We start from the raw sequence: 14,031 nt of genomic DNA on the forward strand, positions 1-14,031 counted from the left end.
TCGCTGTCTGTGAGGAGCGTTTCTCTCTTGTTGCAGTATTAAAATAATGTAAAAACCCTTAAATATCATTGCAATCATATTCTACCGCAGTTCAATTTAAAACATACTACTTTATAATGCTGTTTTGCCCTGACTGTATTTGATTGGAAGCAGCAACACCATGACATGCTTTCCTGTTGGAGTAAACAAACAAACAAACAAACGAGCATCAAAAGAGACCATTTCTTCTTAAATAGTGTAAAACTTAGTGTTTGAGTCCAGTAGTCATTGTCTTAAGTCCAACAAGTGTCAAAAGAGGATTCCAAAATATCTTGTAACCAGTGTACAAACTATTGTTGAATGTATTGGAGCACCTGTGGTCTCGCTCAGAGTCCTATAGTAGAGATAGGAAGCCATTATCTGTGGAGTCTGTCTGGTCAGATTTTCCACTGCGGGAGCTCTTGCTGGGGTTTGGAGTGGTTGAATACTTGGGGGGGTATCTGATGAAGAGACGATCCTCCTCCTTTTTAATCCACCTTAGTAGTTTGGTAATAGCGGTGATGGCGCAGGCCTTCGTCACGAGGGGGCTGAAGCAGGTGTACAGCTCAAATTTACTCGTGACCTAGAGCGGTGGAGATGAAAAGGGGGACATTTTAATGCCAGGATCAGACATTAACTCCACGTAGTAAACCGCTGAGGGAAAGCTACGTACCCAGGCGAGCAGAGTTTCCCTCTCGGCGACGTGGTAAATGAGCTTCAGGGGTCGAGAGGTGCTGTGGATGCGGCTGTGCATGTAACGATAAAGGTCCAGCAGCCTCATCTTCTCCTCTTCGCTGCCGTACGGGGCCTCCATCTCTGGGCTACGGGCGGCAACGAGTCAGAACGTGAGCGGTTACAGACAGAAAAAACAAACCAAATCATTTCTCATTTGGCCTTGGCAGAGGCTCGCTGCACTACTTATTTGAATAATTTGTATAATCATTTTCATAAAAGAGTAGCCGGACTGCTGTCTCCTGTAAGAGGACACCTGGTGCTTTACAATTCAGCTCAATGAGAGGCAGAAGTGCAGTAGATTCACTGGCTTAGTGGAAAACAAAGTGAATGTCATCGGATTTCTCTCTGGTCGGCCTTTTTCTGGAACCCTCATAGTCTGAAGGACCTTATTTTTGTTTTGTTTGATTTATTCCCCCAATCTGGCTTTGTTCCACTGTATCCATATTGTATTTCATAGTTTTCTTACATAATGTGTTCATAGTGTAAACAAACTATTGCCTTAATGTAAGTAAGATATTCCAAAAATTCCAAAAATCCCTATTTCTCTAAACTCTAAACACCAAATTCATAAGCGTCAACATGAACACACACACCTGGTGAACTGGGTGAGCTGGCGGAAGTTGTCTGGCACGTCAAAGGGCTTGTACATGAAGTGTCTGAGGTCTGAGACGCCCACCTGACTCACGCTGTACGACTGAGCTTTGGCAATGAGGCTCAAGGAGTTTTGTGCCGCCATGGCCTCCTCTATTCTCCTCTTGCACTCGGCCACAGCGTAGAAGGCCTCCTTGTCTGTTGAGAGCAGCAGCAAACAGACGGTGCATTCTGGTGGGTCAAGGTAGGAGATGTATGCATAAAAGTAACAGTCAGGATTGAAGAGCGGTAAGCAGATGGGAGTCCAGATCTCCCCGGCCTGAAAGGCGGAGGAGGCTCCGATGAGGTTGAGCAGGAGGTGGACGTCGGCGGGCTCCAGCCTGGTGTCCTCGATGACGGTCTTCTCTTGCACGATGGTGAGCAGCTGGTTCTTGGCGATGAGGATGGAGAAAACCAGGTTGGGGGTGATGGCCTTTTGCAGGATCTGACTTAGGGAGTCCCTGAGAGAAGAAGCTAGAGGCAAGCAGTGCACAGCTGCGAGCAGGAAGCTGGGGTCCGAATCCACCAAGTTGAGGAGGCCGTCCAGGATCTTCTCCGATCCCGCCAGCAGTCTCCTCAGGTCGTAGTTCTTCTTGTGTTCAAAGATGCGTGTGATGCTGGCCTGGGTGAGCATGCTGATGATCTGATGGTACACGTAGAGGAGCTCGTCACGCAGCTGCTGCTCTGACTGCCGACTGCTGGAGACGCACACCAGCACCAGAGGTCCTTTCTGTAAGAACACCACTGTGTGTCGCTCTGAGGCAAGAGAGGAAACACAATACTGAATGAGGTTGAAAGCAGGTATACACTCACAGCGACCCTGATGCTTGACAGCTTCACGCTCAAAAACACTTCACATGTCGTGGCCTTGAAAATAAGTGTGTTTGCAATGAATGGAGGCTTTAAGAATTTCATATTTGACATTAAACACCGATTGAATGCCAGGCTTCATTCTTGTATTTATAGCAGCGAATGACCCTGTCTGTACTTTCACTAAAATCAGGTAATGCCTTTACCGAAATCCTTTAGAAAATGTATCTGATATTGAGCAAAAACATCGCCTCACCGGTGAAACTTCCTTCCAAGAGTCATGCACCATGATACAAATGAGGAGAAAGAGTCTGAGTAATGATTGATATCTAAAGCTCTCACCTGAATAGACTGAGCGGATGATGTTATCCCCACTCTGGACAAAAGACACCAGTGCCATCATGACTCCCATGGTAGATGACAGGGCTTCTTCACTGCCATAACGGGAGTAGATGGGTTTGCCTGCTTCACTTAGCACAAAAACGTGTTTTCTGTGCTGCCGCCAGCCGTCACTCGTAACATCCTCATCCCGGTGAGACAGAGATGGCGGAGTTTCTGGGGTGCCGGCCTCTAACAAGGGAGACGACCTGCCCTTCACACCAACACCTTGCTCCTCCAGCTTCGCCCTGGCCAGCATAGTAACAACAAACTCCCCCGACTCATCCCGGTCATTGTCAACGGCGGCGGCGGCGGGAGCCTCGGCTACTCCGTCGGCTGGCTGGGTGTGTTCTTCGTCTGGACACTCGTTGTCTTCTGTCTCCTCGGTCTCTGGCTCAGTTGGCTGAAGAGACTGAGGCTCTTCGTCCGGACTTTGCTCCTCTGCTGTTACATTTGACAGCACCAATTCGGTCGTTTCATTCTTGTTAATGTTGGTGTTGTGTGGCTCCACTGGATCAGGGAACATGTGATTCCCCAAGAGGGAGAGAGAAGTAGCCAAGGTGTCAGCTGAGATGAAAATAAAATGATATGATGAGATGGAAGTATGAAATCGTAACAGCGGTAAGTTGAACAAACATTGAAGCTTTGGTGAAGGATTATGATCAAAACATGACTTATTTACCAGGTGGACCGCTCTCACAGGGCGGATCACTAATCTTCACTCCTCCAGTTTCTCCTATTTGACAATTGTCTCTCTCCATGATACCATCCCAGTCACTGAGGAGTCAAAAACAAAGACATCAACATTCCGGACTTAACTGAATCCAAATACTGCATTAAATGTTTTGAGACTTATTTTGAGATTGACTCTTATATTAACAAACTTCAGCCTGCATTGCCATTACTGCAGCTGAATCCTGAGAGAAAGCACCAAGTCTCATATGAATGGGAGTACTGATACTCACATCACATGATTTCAGAGGAAAATTGGCCAAAGAACAGACTCGAGTCAGAGCAAAAAATGAGGATTCTTACAAGTCAAGATTGATTATTGCTCCTGGCTATTATTCTACTTTTCGGCGACAAAGTATCTGTAGTTATCCGCCAGAGCTATGCAGCTGCCGCTGCTTGTAACTCGATTAATTTAACAACGATTGCACACTTACGCTATCTTGCCTGATGACTGGCATGTCAACAAGAAACGCCACATAAAAAGCAGCAGTGTAGATTTATAGATAGTTTTCAATAATTGTTTACTGTAGCTAAAACGCTAACATTCCCTGCTAGCAAGCGACACAGATCAATTTCATGGCCTTGGATTAACAGTGAGCAAACATGCAATAGCGGACAGTTAAAACTGGACAAAAGTAGACATTCAAACTTACGATTTTGTCCCGTCAGAACTTTGGAGGGAATGCTAAATTTGCCACATTAACTTTGAGCTGCCAGGTTGGAAGCTGTCAAGCTACAGAAGCCGAAAACAAAATTTCCCCTTGCCACAGCAGACATCCGGAATCCCTGACGACAAGATCGGTTGACCAATCAGGTGCTTTGGTGGCTCGTCACGGTCCCGCCCCTCGATTGACGTTCTTGAGCGCGAGTTACGTTCTACATCCGGGCTACATAATCCTAACAATTTCCTTCTGCTGCATTGGCTGCAGACTTCTGGACCCGCCCACATTGTTGTCAAATCTCGGGTGGGGAGAATAATGCCGCACGGCGTGATTACGTCATCATCGAAAAAAAAACAAACATGGAGAGATGTCGAGAGAGATGCTTCGATTCACGTAGCTGAAGATATGTTTTTACAAAATATGACTCGAATTGAAAGTTAAGTTCGCTCTTGTGGTTTTCACTCCCAGACAAGACAAACGGGACATTATGGAGGAGTCGTGGGATTTTGAGTTTTTGTCGCGTATCGCTGACAGTTGCGTGTCGTTCCTCTCCGAATTCGTTGATGACTGGCTTGCCAACGATATGAGAGTATCGATATTCAAAATTTTACTTTGCTGGTTGATTTTTAGCCTCATTGCAATTCACTTTGCGTGGAAAGTCTACGGAAATACAGTAAATGACATGTATTACAGACAAGGTGGGTGTCTGTAAAGAGCTCCACAATGTAGTTAGCAGTAGCCCAGTTAGCACCATCTGCTAATCATATGTGTTGTTGATGACGTATAGGCGCCGGTCAGAATGGAGGCACCCCAGATGCAGCTCCGCACCTAAGCACATGGTAGGTGCCACAACATGTCTCATTCTCATTAGTAATGGACCTTCATCGCACTATCATTGTGGAATTCGAAGACGCTCCACATTTGCTTTTATGAAACTTAGTAGTGAGCGTTTTACTCGAATTGTTTGGATGACAGAAACGAATGGCGAGGCCTGGCAATACAGTCGCCATTTTAATACTTATTGCCGAAGTTATTTGATAGTTTGAGGTGGGTAGGCCAATGTTCTTCTCATCTTTATGCTGCTCCATTGAAACTTAATGTACCTTCATTGGAGCGAAGTACCCCAAAAACACACCCACACACATACAGCCTTCGCTCAACGAAAATCGTAAACACACGTGTCCTCATTCTTCAGTTTGGCGTTTATGCACTAAATGTCCCAACACAATCTTGACCTTCGTACATATTTTCCAAACATGTTTTGAGTCTCCAGACATAATGAAATTGAAATTCTAATATACTAAGCAAATTCCTAATGCACCACTCGATACTAGGATTGTGGGTGGTTGTGTTGTTGTGTATTACTGCAATGTTGCAATTGTTTGTTTACTTTTCATCCCTGTAGGGAAAATGTTGGAGGAGATCATTTGAAGACTCATCGAGATTAACAGGCCAATGACCCTTGGCTGTTTAAGAACCAGCAGTTTACATCTTTCAGAGACACTGACTGTATGTTGATCAGGTTTTGTGAAACATCATTAGTGAATTAAGATGTTTTCAGTCATTCCAACTGTAGAAACATACGGGAGGATAAAGCTGGTATTGATTTGTGTGGCTGCTGTGATTGGTTACTTTACACTATTTTATTGGCAACATATCCTATGTTGTGTTTGGCATAACGGTGTCAAGAAGAAAATTGTGTTGGGGTTTTCCGGTTAGTATGTCATTGAGGTGTCTGAAAAGTTTATCTATTTGGGGAGTGCGTAACATTCCATTCACCATAAACAACAACAATCAATTAATTTTTTAATTATTCCTGAATGCAGAAAATGCTTGTAAACACAAAGCAGAAACTTGTTGCAGTTTTTAACAATAAGTCTTCAGTGGATGAGACAGAGTGCAGTGCATTGTGTAATTAGTTATGATCAAGGAAGTGCTTTGCAGTGGACAGGGTCACTTATATCATTGCTATTTAATAATGAGTGCAAGTGATGTGTTGAAAGGAAACTGTTGATGAATACCAGTTGCTGTCTCATAGTTTAATGATTTATCTTTAGAAATTCCCAGACCTCTCATGATGTGGAAAGATCATTGGGTGCACTTAATGTGAGATATGAACCAGTTATAATAAGAACAAGTCTAGACTACTAGACAATATGCTCCAGTGTACATTTACAGAAATACTTAATGAAGTGCATTGCCCTGGTCAAATTCAAATCATCCAATTAAATGTGTTTATCTCAAAGTACCCACATGTCTAGCTGGCATCAGAGCTGGAAATTTATACTGTGAACCTTTAACACTTGTGCCATTATTCAGACTGATATTAAATGTGTCGTATTTACAAACACTGATGTCAATTGTGTCTCCATAGATCTGACTTAGAGTTGAGTAGATTGATTTTGTCATGTTGAGAATGTATTATGCAGGCAATAATCGGCTACCAAGTATAAGAGACATTTGCAGCTAGTAGATCAGAAATGTGTTTGGTGGCCATGGCACAGTAGAATGTACAATCAACTATTTACATTTGAAATGACTAATAATACTATATAATACTCATTACAGTAAAGCTGTTCAGTAAGAGCTAATGGCTTGGATTTTTATTTTGAATTATAACATTAAAACTGGCAGTGACATTACTTTCATATCAATAAATCTAACCACTATGTCTACTTTGCATTAGTAATACCACTAACATAAACATTAGTTTGCGTTATGTTGTGGAATCATCAGCATGTGAACATCCATCACATTGGTGCCAGTCAGCCCAGGTGAAAGTAGGCGGTGCCCAGCAGAAAGACGTGTAAAAAAAGTGAAAGAATCATTATTTGCAACAAAGCTCTTGATGTCGAGCTCCTGTGTTTCTGCTTCCTCCCACAATCCTCCATCTGTGATGGCTCCTGCTGCCTCTGTGGGTCCATCTTGACCATCAGTCCCTCCGCTCAGGAAGATGGGACCATTAGGCGGAAGCTCCATGCCTCTCAGCTCCAGTCCCACTCTCAGAGCCAACTCCTGGTTTCGCCCACCTCGACCTTTACCCGTCAGCTCCACAGTGGGCTCACCCCCAGCTAACACACAGGTGGCGCCCCAACCTTCTGAGCGCCCTTCATCCAAGACCTGCATGGTGCGGCACAGATCCCAGCTTTGTATGCCAACCTCCGGCCCTAGTTTCAACAACTTTGCAGCAAGCTCAGGAGGAGGCACCTCTCGGGAAGAGGCAAAGCGGGCCAGGAGACCGTAAAGGCGGGAGACTGACCTCACGTCGCCACACACTCCTGGTGAGAGCACCACGGGACGGAAACCCAGCTCCCGTGCACGGCGACCTGCAGACTTTAGAGCAATGCTGTTGGAGCCGATCACAACATTTAGAACATGTCCAGCCTTATCTGAGTCGACGGTATTCTCCTCCTGTTGGGGGCTCCCTCTTCCGAGGACTTCCTTTGCTGAGGCTGGGAGCGAAGTTGACAGTTTGTACCGTTCAAGTACTGAAAAAACATCCTCAGTCGACTTGTTGCAACAAACAGTGGGGCCGCTGGCTATCAAATCCAGTGGATCCCCAATCACATCAGAGAGTATCAGTGCAACCACCTGTGCAGAAGTGATATGAGCAATAAAGTAAAATATACTGTACTGTGTTTTTAAAGCTGGGATGAGTTCTCCTTGCAGTGTGTTACCTGAGCAGGGTGCGCACACTGGGCAAGCCCTCCTCCCTTTAACAAAGAGAGGGAGCGGCGCACAGTGTTCAGCTCCTGAATCGTGGCACCAGCAGCTGCAAGTGTGCGAGTAACATCCTGCTTCTCTTGCAGTGATATTGGTGGGATGGGTGCAGGAAGTAATGCAGAGCCCCCACCTAGACAAAGATTTGACCATGCTGTGTTAGAAATGTAAACATCACTGGGGTTCTGAATAACACAATATCACACTTTTTCACCTGAAATCAGGACAAGAAGCAAATCTTTTTCTGTAAGTTCGCTGGCCAGCTGCTTGATCCTTTCAGCTGCTTTCTGGGCATCAGCATCAGGCAAGTTGTGTTTAGCTCCCTCCATTACTTTGATGAGACTGTCTTCTTTTAACAGCATGCGTCTAAGATGGAAATGACAAGTTCTATTATGCTTAATTCTATTAATTCTATAATAAATTTTCATTTGTTTACACCTTGGGTGCTTTGCTTACTCTTTCCCATGCTGCCGTAAAGTCTCCTGAATCCTATGTGGCACACTTATTGCACCTTTCACTATGTGATCTCCCATAATCCTCTCTGCCTCAGCAGCCATACCCAGTACAGCTTTTCCAAAGCCCACCACATGCAGGTTGTGTTTGAGTTTGAATGTGTGACCATCAATAAGTACAGAGTCTTCCATGCGCTCTATACTCCGACGGACCACAGTGTCTGGCTGCACAGCCTCCACTGCTGCTGCAAACACTTCACGTGCCCGTGAGTCCAAAGACATTTTGCAAAATGCCGGTTTCCTTCTTCCCACCAAGGCCAGAAAAGGCTGAAGTCGGAACAGGGAGAGAACACGTGCCATTGGCAGTTCAGTGGGTTATAGCAGGAACAGTCTGAGGGATGACAGAACAATTCACAAGAAATAAACTAAAATAGCACGTGGAAAACAACAATACAGTAAACTCATCACATGTAGAGATTGTTTTCAGTCTGTACTCAAAATTCAACATACTATCCCATTTTTGATACATTGTAGGTGGTTGTGTTGGTGCAGAGACCAGCTTATGTAACTACACTTAAATGATGAACAATAATTGCAAAGGTGCTAAAATTCATTCTAAGTAAGTGTGTTACTGGTACATCTTCACATGGTTACAAATTAATCTGAATGTATGACACTGATGACCTTTCACTGCACAACTCGCTCTATGCAAATGAATGAATTGTTGTTTTTTCATAGCATAGTTGTACATGCGTCAGAAAGACATAAACCAGTAACAGTTCTTTGGGAAGACTTGTGAATCTGCCTACCTGTGATGTTGCAGAGGGTTTACAAATCCTTTGGATTCCCTGTAAGAATCATACACAATATGTGCGATCCAGTCCAGCAGTCTGGCAGTGTAGCAAAACTAACCACACACTCGCTGTAGTTGTGTACCCTCTGTGTAATGATTGACTTGACAGGTCCACAGGACACAAAACACTGACCAGCCGGCAGTACGTTTGTCTCTATAGATGTATTCTGCTGCCAATCAACCAGCTTGCAAAAAAGGGCTTAGTTATGACATTGACATTATCTCGATGTGTACATGTGTATGTGAACAGCACAACTGAACCTGTAAACAGACTGATAGACTTTGGAGCCATTCATACTGTGGCAGAGTCCAAAGGCTGCACAGTCTAAAGTTGGTTGATATCAAATATCTCCGGCCTTATTTGGTACGAGTTGGAAAGATTTGGATCCATTAATGTTTTGATTGATCATATGTAAAGCCAAACAATGTGTTGATAAAACTTGTCAGGAGGTTTCAGGTTAGTACAAAGATGTAATTTAGTATTGTTTAAGACACTGACAGCAACCATGATCTGGCCTTATAGGCTACATGCATCGTAGGTCTCCATTGAGGCCCTCGATTCCCTCTCTTGCTTTTTCAAATCGAGTTTGATGAGTTTGTGAATTAAGCTGTGAGATGTGCTTGGATCAGTGATCTAGACTTTACTTTGGATGGACCAGGATCAGTAATGACGTTAGTGAACCAAGTAAAGGTCTGGGATAACTATTTCAGGTTATAATTATTATTATTATTATTATTATTATTTTAATGTTTTCCCGTGATTATGCAATTCGCACACTTTTGTTTGTTTGTTGGTATTAATAGATGGTGTCCTGTTAGCGTATGTGAGATGGGAACTGTTTGATTTGAAACCGATCAATACGTCGATCAATCATCAATCATATCAAGATAAGATAAGATAAGATAAGATGACATTTTATTATCCCGAGGGAAATTACTGTGCAACATGTAATCATTTACCTCTGATTCGAATTTGGTTCCCATTGTTGCCACGTTTGGTTCTTCCTCTTCTTCTTTCTTTCTTTTTCTTGAACGTTATTCGGAGTTTAAAGATGGTCAGGCTGTCGTCTCAAGTTTGTTTTTCTTCTCCTCGTGATGACCCTGCACATATCGCGATATCTGGCAAATGCTCGTAGTAGGTGTCGTGACCAACGTTACGTGCGCGTAACCGACGTGGACACGGCGGTGCTTTTCCCTCCTTCAACATAAGTGTCACTGGCGGGATTTCACTGTTGTATTTGAAATATACGCATCAGAAAGACTTTGTTAGTGTCTTTATAGTTTATATATCCACTAGGAGTCATCACCACTGGCATTTGTAAACGGGTTTAAAGTGTAATACGAGGGCCTGTCCCCTCTAGTCACAGAGGCCATCATGAAGCTGACGGACAATGTGCTGCGGAGCTTCAGGATGGCTAAGGTTTTCCGAGAGAATTCCGACAAAATCAACTGTTTCGATTTCAGTTCGAACGGAGAAAGCATTATTTCCAGCAGCGACGACGACTCCCTGGTTTTATATGACTGCCAGGAGGGAAAGTAAGAGCGGCGTCCACGTTTTATTGCCTTGTTTTTGCTGTTAGCCACATGCTAAGCTACCTAGCGAGGCCTGTGCGCTTTGTATGCACCACTTCGTATCGGCGTGACCACCTTCTGTACACGTAACGTCGAAAACACCGCTAACCTCATTTAAACAGACAAACTAAACTAGTAATAACTTATATTAACTCATAACTAATTATCTGGATTACAATTGTGTCCATCTGCACGTATCGCAACACTGCTGCTACGAATCACTGTTTTCATTCATATTCATCGTATAATTTCATCGATTAATAAGTCGATTAATTAACCTCTCATAATTATTTTATGAGGTCTCACACGTTCTTTGCAATCATCAGAGTTTGACATTGGATCTTTGTGTAATCAGTCACAAAAAATAAAAAAAATGCTAAATTTATGTAAACAATCAATGCCACACAGCTTTTGGGTGTGTAACTAAGATGTTTTTGTTATTTTGGCGTGATGATAATCGTTATTATTAAGACAGAAATTATATAAGATTAGTTGATGTAGTTGTCACGACAACATCAGTGCTGATTTGCTCTGATCTTGACATCCCTCCTCTTCTTCTTCTGTTCCTCTCATCTGCTTTCAGACCCAAGCGGACCCTCTACAGTAAAAAGTACGGAGTGGATCTGATTAGGTACACACACGCTGCCAACACGGTGGTCTACAGCTCCAACAAAATCGATGGTATGTACACAAGCATGACAAGTATTACAATGCAACAAGGTTTATTGTCACTATGCAGTCTGTAAATGTAGGGAAACACCACTTAAATCGTGTCATGATAAGAATTATCAAAGTTCAGTTAGGTGTTAACATTCCTTCAGTATGTGTTTGACGAAAGGTCTGTGTTCTACAAATTCCACTGTAAACATGTTCTCCAGCGGTGTGACATACAACATGTCCCGCACCTCATCCAGACTCCAGACCCCTGTGTCCTGCTGTTGGATTAGATGGGCACACTGCTCACCCTGGTCTGAGGTAGTTGTTTGTACAGTTTGAGGGTCTGTGATTCTGCCCCATACAGGAGCTAACTGTACAAGTGACTGCCTTGCCCAGGGTCGAGTCCACTCGTCCCGTCGCCCTGAAATCCACTCCACGTTTGGTCGCCGGCTTGGTTTTGGCTGCTGAATGACGAAGGGGCCTGCTCACTTTCTTCTCATGTAAACTGTGTTGTTGTTTTTAAGATACCATCCGGTACCTCTCACTACACGACAACAAGTACATCCGCTACTTTCCTGGACATAGCAAAAGGTAATGGTCTTTGTTTTCAACCTGTTTTTAGTACTTGGATTTCTTTGCTGCATTCAGTTGGAAGTTATATGATGTGTTTTATTATACAGTATTTCTCTTTGTTTTGTTTGGTGTCCAGAGTGACGTCTCTCTCCATGTCTCCTGTGGATGACATGTTTATTTCTGGATCGTTAGATAAAACGATCCGATTGTGGGATCTTCGGTCTCCTAACTGCCAGGCAAGTCTTTGTCCTGTTATCTTGTAATCTAGAAGATCAGGGATTGGAATTCATGCATCTGTCAGTTATTTTTAACACTGTGAATGTGTGCCTCTGTCTCATCTAGGGTCTGATGCACCTTCAAGGGAAACCGGTGTGCTCCTTTGATCCTGAGGGACTAATTTTTGCTTCTGGAATAAATTCAGAGATGGTTAAACTTTATGATCTGCGATCTTTTGACAAGGTAAGAAGTGTGTGTTTGCTCATGTGAAACGGGAAATCCCTGGGTATGAGACAAAATCCCCAAGGCTGTTTACAACTCGGATAGTTTTCCCTTTTTTTTTAGGTAAAGCAGCAATATTTTAAAGCTGCCTCTTCTCCACAGGGTCCCTTTGCCACGTTCAAGCTTCAGTACGATCGCACCTGCGAGTGGACGGGACTCAAGTTCAGCAATGATGGGAAACTCATTCTTCTCTCCACCAATGGCGGAGCTCTTCGTATCTTAGATGCTTTTAAGGGCGCTGTGCTGCATTCCTTCACGGTAAGAGGTCACCAACCTCCACAGTACGATGTGTGGAATTTTTTTTACATATAGTGAAGACATGAGACACTCAACAGCAACAACTGGACAGAGACGCTTCACGTCATATTGCATTTAAAGCAAGATAATGACTCTTGAGTCCTTTGACAGCTTTATTGTCCCTGCTGCTTTGTTTTTATCATGTGCTTTGTGACAAATTGGTGTCTGTGCCAAAAATGTGGTTTGGGTTGGGTTGTTTGAGCAGAATGCAAATCAAACATGACGGAATACAGCTACACAGCCAAAACACTTCTGTTTCATCAAGACAACAACTGAATCCAGTTAAAAGAGCAGAGTTGGTTTGTGTTCATTCATGATAGAAAGACTTACTGGGATCTGAAGTCTTCATGGAACGTCATGTTTAAAATACTTGACCTACTTGATTGTAGTTCTCAGTGGTCATTGGCGTCTAATTCTGTCTCATGGTTGCCGCAGGGCTACAACAACAGCAAAGGCGTAACACTGGAGGCCTCATTCACACCCGACTCACAGTTTGTAATGATCGGTGAGTTTCACATCCAAACAGGCACAACATCAGAAATGATCGCAAAGTAGTAGAGGGGTGATATAATCTCAAGGTTGTTGTTCGTTCGTCTTCGTATCAGGTTCAGAGGATGGAAAGATCCACGTGTGGAATGCGGAAAGCGGCATGAAGGTGGCTCTGCTAGACGGGAAGCACACAGGACCCATTACCTGCTTGCAGTTCAACCCCAAGTTCATGACGTTTGCAAGTGCCTGTTCCAACATGGTGAGGCAGCACTGCGGAACCGATGGGAGCGTGTGATAAATGTTTCAAACAATGTGAAATACAAATGGTGCAATTTTATTACTGTAGACGATAAAAAGCTGGTAATTTGTCAACAAGAATACTGAAGTAAACATGTAAACATTAGTTTGAATTTCACATTTCAGCATGCGTGTAAAAACAATAACATCATGCCGGCTGTAAATGTAATCTGACTTCACCTCTCAATGCTTTCAGGCATTCTGGCTCCCCACCATCGACGACTGAAGGCGGCAACATGAAGGCGTTGTTTCTGCTGAGGGCCAAAATCAGAGTAGCAGTGACCAGCAGGGGGCAGCACCGGCAACTTTGAAGTTCACCAGATATCACATTGAAATTGTAAATAAGTTGTTTGCAGAACAGAAAGTTTGTCTATTCTTTCCTTTTTATATATCTATTTAACATTAAAAAGTGTCTTTGTAATGTGGTGGTTTTTGGCAATTTTATTGTGTGTCGTGTTTTTGTATTTGATCCCGTGAGTGTGTGTGTCATGATGTCGGGTTTTATTCTACTGGCTGACCTAAACCTGTTGGAATGTTCCTATTTAAAATAATGTCCCGTTTTATGTCCTTGTTCACATTTAACAAACAGTCACTTTTGCTTTTTTGTGTGAATCTTTTATTTCTTATTTTAGTTTTCAATGATTCACCTCTGCTGTGC

General features: G+C 43.4%; 4 protein-coding genes across 7 annotated transcripts; 2 read left to right on the plus strand and 2 right to left on the minus strand.

The window, feature by feature from the left end:
• Positions 1 to 280: 280 nt before the first annotated feature.
• On the minus strand, positions 281 to 4,085 carry mon1bb (MON1 secretory trafficking family member Bb). 2 transcript variants are annotated; one of them, XM_076141324.1, is made up of 6 exons: positions 3,957 to 4,085; positions 3,254 to 3,348; positions 2,536 to 3,081; positions 1,347 to 2,139; positions 692 to 839; positions 281 to 601 (listed from the first exon to the last, which is right to left on the minus strand). In XM_076141324.1, the coding sequence occupies exons 2-6, from the start codon at positions 3,330 to 3,332 to the stop codon at positions 374 to 376; spliced, it is 1,794 nt and encodes a 597-aa protein (XP_075997439.1). In that variant the 5' UTR covers positions 3,333 to 3,348; positions 3,957 to 4,085; the 3' UTR covers positions 281 to 373. The 2 variants fall into 2 exon arrangements, with proteins under 2 accessions (XP_075997439.1, XP_075997438.1); XM_076141323.1 differs by having other exon boundaries at positions 2,536 to 3,138.
• Positions 4,086 to 4,294: 209 nt separating this feature from the next.
• On the plus strand, positions 4,295 to 6,313 carry tcta (T cell leukemia translocation altered). Its single transcript, XM_076140906.1, has 3 exons — positions 4,295 to 4,663; positions 4,753 to 4,804; positions 5,371 to 6,313. Exons 1-3 carry the CDS (start codon positions 4,453 to 4,455, stop codon positions 5,411 to 5,413), a joined length of 306 nt encoding a protein of 101 aa, XP_075997021.1. The 5' UTR covers positions 4,295 to 4,452; the 3' UTR covers positions 5,414 to 6,313.
• On the minus strand, positions 5,758 to 10,093 carry glyctk (glycerate kinase). 3 transcript variants are annotated; one of them, XM_076140901.1, is made up of 6 exons: positions 9,951 to 10,093; positions 8,947 to 8,985; positions 8,142 to 8,528; positions 7,900 to 8,051; positions 7,643 to 7,818; positions 5,758 to 7,556 (listed from the first exon to the last, which is right to left on the minus strand). In XM_076140901.1, exons 3-6 carry the CDS (start codon positions 8,495 to 8,497, stop codon positions 6,672 to 6,674), a joined length of 1,569 nt encoding a protein of 522 aa, XP_075997016.1. In that variant the 5' UTR covers positions 8,498 to 8,528; positions 8,947 to 8,985; positions 9,951 to 10,093; the 3' UTR covers positions 5,758 to 6,671. The 3 variants fall into 3 exon arrangements, with proteins under 3 accessions (XP_075997016.1, XP_075997017.1, XP_075997015.1); XM_076140902.1 differs by lacking the exon at positions 8,947 to 8,985; XM_076140900.1 differs by lacking the exon at positions 9,951 to 10,093 and having other exon boundaries at positions 8,947 to 9,901.
• A 69-nt stretch (positions 10,094 to 10,162) lies between these two features.
• Positions 10,163 to 13,794, plus strand: wdr82 (WD repeat domain 82). Its single transcript, XM_076140905.1, has 9 exons — positions 10,163 to 10,526; positions 11,146 to 11,243; positions 11,744 to 11,810; positions 11,929 to 12,028; positions 12,135 to 12,251; positions 12,393 to 12,548; positions 13,023 to 13,092; positions 13,193 to 13,335; positions 13,570 to 13,794. Exons 1-9 carry the CDS (start codon positions 10,366 to 10,368, stop codon positions 13,597 to 13,599), a joined length of 942 nt encoding a protein of 313 aa, XP_075997020.1. The 5' UTR covers positions 10,163 to 10,365; the 3' UTR covers positions 13,600 to 13,794.
• The last annotated feature ends 237 nt before the right edge of the window (positions 13,795 to 14,031 follow it).

The sequence above is a fragment of the Genypterus blacodes genome, unplaced genomic scaffold (genome assembly GCF_046128005.1).
Source record: "Genypterus blacodes isolate CSIRO-AG114 ecotype Tasmania unplaced genomic scaffold, CSIRO-AGI_Gbla_v1 ptg000017l_1, whole genome shotgun sequence".
Classification (NCBI taxonomy): domain Eukaryota; kingdom Metazoa; phylum Chordata; class Actinopteri; order Ophidiiformes; family Ophidiidae; genus Genypterus; species Genypterus blacodes.